Below are 3,776 nucleotides of genomic sequence, written 5' to 3'. Positions count from 1 at the left end.
ATGGTTGCTTTTTTCGAAAGTCTTTTAAGAGAGGGTCGAGCGATAAAGGGTTAGTCTTGTCGAGGGTCCTTTGTCGGGAGTCACTGGGGTACGAGACCCTTTGAGGCTCTCAGCGAGCGAAAACGCAAACGTTAGGTTGGTCTGTTAGGAGGGCATATTGCGACACGCCAGGCGGAAGTGGCAGGATTTAAAGTGCCGCCCTCGACGTTAAGTGAGACGGGAAGGACCGCGGGACGTTCAGTCGCAGTCGGCCTGCGAACCGACAAGCGTTTGCTTAGGTAATCCAGAGCTGTTCAATCTATTACTTTTATTGGGTAGTGGAGGAAGAATAGTATGGTTAATCGAACGTATATTGCGCACAGGTTACTAAATTTTATTATTTTATTCGAAACGGCTTTTGGCGAACGATCCCATGAACTCGTTTGATTAGCGAAAGGATGGTCCTGTTTATTTTTTCCGTCGGCTATTCAATTACTCGTGTTCGCGTTGACCGCATTCACCGCAGTCCGTCGTTGACGCTGACGCTGCGCCGTGACGCTAGCGGTTCTAGCTGGAGGGTTCTATCTGGAACAGCCTTTCCAGCCTGTTATCTCCTCGAACGTTCTCGCAAATAATCGACGTGCGTCGCCGCCGGACGGCAATTTGCAATTGAGATGGATCATGATGTTCAATCTTTAAAATGACGATCGGTCAAATAGCCGAGTCAAGTGAGCCTGGTGCAGCAGCCCCTAGGAGTCGCGTATCACGATCTGCTCGCACACGAGAAACTAACTTCCGGGAACTCCTTCAGTCGCGAACTCCAATCGTCTCCGGATTGCGCGAGGAGCCCGTGTCAACGTCGTCACGTGACTCGTCAGTCTCCCGAGGTCCCTGACCAACGCGAGTTTCATTAAGACTCAACGCTGCGATGCGAGGAAGCCTCGTAGCGACCTTATTTCGCCTGACCTCATTTGCCGACTGAGTTACTTCACTTTAGAGCTTTTTTTTTCCTGCAGCACGATGAATATTTGACATCACTCAACCCGGCACAGATTCTCTCTCTCTCTCTCTCTCTCTCTCTCTCTCTCAGTCTCCCGGCAGTCGCGGGAAGTCCCAAGTATAGGATGCGAGTGCAGCAGCGAATAGCCGGATATCTATCGCTCGGTAGGGCTATATACGCGCAGTGCACTTTGACCCTGCAGTGGGAATCAGTTGAGATGCATTTTGATTGGTTCGCAGTGGTGCATCAGTATTACCAGTCCGAAGTGAACAACGAGTACGTTATACGGGGGAACGCGGCCATTCTTAAGTGTAGCATCCCGAGTTTCGTGGCCGAATTCGTGCAGGTTGTGGGCTGGCAGGACGACCAAGGAAATTCATTCGATCCGAATGAAAAGGAGGGTAGAGCATTAAGGATCTTTTAAGTATTATAGGAAATAAGGGATCCTCGCATCTTCGAGAGTAACGAGCAGCGGCAGCGACGACACGTTTTCTTTGATGGCTCTTTTAATCTTTCTCATTTTTTTTCTTTTTCTAATTCTGCGATTCAGTCGTCACACAGTATTACGAGGCGGAAGTGGTGTCCGAGTACGTGATTCGCGGAAACGCCGCTATCGTCAAGTGCACCATTCCCAGTTTCGTTGCTGAATTCGTTTCGGTCGACTCCTGGGAAGGGAGCGACGGTTCCTCCTACAGAGCGTCCAGCGACTATGGTATTACCAATTGTAAACACACTGTAGCTATATTGGGTGCGGAGCACGCGGCGCGAGCAGCGAGCAGCGAGCAGCGAGCAGCAGCAGCACGACTGGCCGATTTTGCACGGGGCAAAGGGGAACCACCGACTTACGCGGCCATCTTCATTTTCTAGTGGTCACTCAACCCTACAATCCTGAAATATTGACGGAGTACGCGATCCGAGGGAACAGCGCCATTTTGAAGTGTAGCATACCGAGTTATATCGCGGAATTCGTAACCGTGGAAGCTTGGATCCGCGAGGACGGAGAGACGTACGTTCCTGGACCGATAACCGATCAGGGTATTATTATGTCATTGGTCGATTTCCCATTTGTCAATCACTCACGCTCCCGATCGACGATCGACCACGAGCAGCCAGCTGGCTATTGTTATTATCATGATATACAGTGATATCCGGACGACGGGACAAAGTCGGACCGACTGGTGGCCTGTCAAAGGAGTCCTGCTTGCCAGTTCAGTCGAATGGCTCTGTATATCTGACAATGAGTTAGAGATCGGAATAAATGAGGGACATAGTTCATTAATTATTTTCTCTTGACTTTATGGCGCGAGCAGTCGTCTTGCAGTTCTACGTCACCGAGGCTGAAAACGAGTACGTGATCCGCGGGAATAGCGCCATTATGAAATGCAAAATCCCAAGTTTCGTGTCGGAGTTTGTCTACGTCGATCAATGGGTAGCAGACGACGGGACGATTTACGTGGCTGGCAGAGAATACGGTACAGGCGATACGAGCCGAATTACCTGGATTATGGCATGATGGGCGGTGCAGTTACGTGAGGATAGAATTACGCTCCTGGAGGTCACTCTGGAAAGGCGTCCAGTCGGTCTGAGACGCTAAGGGAAGGTCGAGTGGTTTTTACTTGCGTCTTGGGGATAGTGCTGACGTCTTTGGACTTTTTATAAATCGATTTGCCGCGCTCCTTTAAACAGAGACCCTAGCGGGTAATTCTATCGACACTTTCCGTCCAGCTACCAGGATCCTTCTTATATCGATAAGCGACAGATTAGCCGATAAGGAAAATCAAGGAAAAGAGAGACGAGACTTATCTCGATCATTGTAAAATCTTCTCTCTCTCTCTCTCTCTCTCTCTCTCTCTCTCTCTCTCTCTCTTTCCTTGACAACCGGGAATCGCGCGTTGCAGTGGTACAGCAGTTCTACGAAGCAAGAGTCATTGACGAGTTTGTCCTAAGAGGCAACACTGCCATCCTGAAGTGTCTCCTGCCCAGCTTCGTGGCTGATTTCGTGGAGGTGGTCGAGTGGCGAGCGGACGACGGTTCTTCCTTCACGATCGAGAGTCACGAGGAGAAGGGTACAGAGAGAGAAGTGGAGCGGCATTTTGTTTTTGTCTTTTGAAAAAGCGAGGAGGGTACGGGGCAGACGGGGCAGACGGGGCAGTCGCTGTGAACGAATCGACGAATATTCAAATTCTCCGAACGAATTCGTTCGGCCAAGTGCAGCTATAAATAATTTCCAGTTGTGTCGCAGTACTTCGAGGCGCAGGTTTACGATGTCTTTGCGATTCGCGGTAACGCCGCCATATTCAAGTGTCAAGTACCGTCGTTCGTGGGGGATCACGTGGACGTGGCTGGTTGGATCGATTCCAATGGCGGCAGCTACCTTGCCGACGAGGAGTCCTACGGTACATGGAAACTTCAAAAGAATTCCCAGGGCTCCCTGGGAACTCTTTCTCTTGCTCGATTGGGAATCTCTTGGCCCCCGCGGCCCCCGCGGCCCCCTCGTGCCTCATTCATGCCTGTCGATTGTCAATTCATGACTGTCAATTCGGGAACCGTGTCTGGTTGCAGTTGTCGGGCAGCGGTACGCAGTGAATGTCATGGACGAGCATGTCCTGCGAGGAAACGCGGCCATTATCAAGTGTCACATTCCGAGCTTTGTCGCTGAATTCGTCCAAGTCGACTCTTGGCTAGAGGACGATGCCACTGAGATATATCCGAGTCCTGATTACGGTACATGACCTCTCTACCTATTCTACTGTGTCTTATCGAGAGTCCGAATCTTCTCTTTAGTTCCGTGTGTGGG

The 3,776-nt window shown here is 50.6% G+C and overlaps 1 protein-coding gene across 50 annotated transcripts in view; it reads left to right on the top strand.

Annotated features, from left to right (window-relative positions):
- LOC107266041 (Down syndrome cell adhesion molecule-like protein Dscam2) overlaps positions 1-3,776 on the top strand; it is a 49,120-nt gene that overhangs the window by 7,505 nt on the left and 37,839 nt on the right. For 21 of the 50 annotated variants that reach the window (XM_025083298.1, XM_025083303.1, XM_025083317.1 and 18 more), the window contains exon 5: positions 1,847-2,014. The exons of 13 other annotated variants lie outside the window; for them this stretch is intronic. In XM_025083298.1, the coding sequence (XP_024939066.1) occupies positions 1,847-2,014 (168 nt within the window). Of the gene's footprint in view, positions 1-1,218; positions 1,381-1,529; positions 1,692-1,846; positions 2,015-2,877; positions 3,046-3,541; positions 3,704-3,776 lie in introns of all 50 variants that reach the window. 16 more of the 50 variants (XM_025083320.1, XM_025083319.1, XM_025083338.1 and 13 more) reach the window with 4 other exon arrangements.

This window comes from Cephus cinctus, unplaced genomic scaffold (assembly GCF_000341935.2).
Source record: "Cephus cinctus unplaced genomic scaffold, Ccin1 Ccin1_scaffold0280, whole genome shotgun sequence".
In the NCBI taxonomy this organism is placed as follows: Eukaryota; Metazoa; Arthropoda; class Insecta; order Hymenoptera; family Cephidae; genus Cephus; species Cephus cinctus.
The sequence above is the reverse complement of the archived record's forward strand: the minus strand, read 5'-3'. Positions and strand labels throughout refer to the sequence as shown.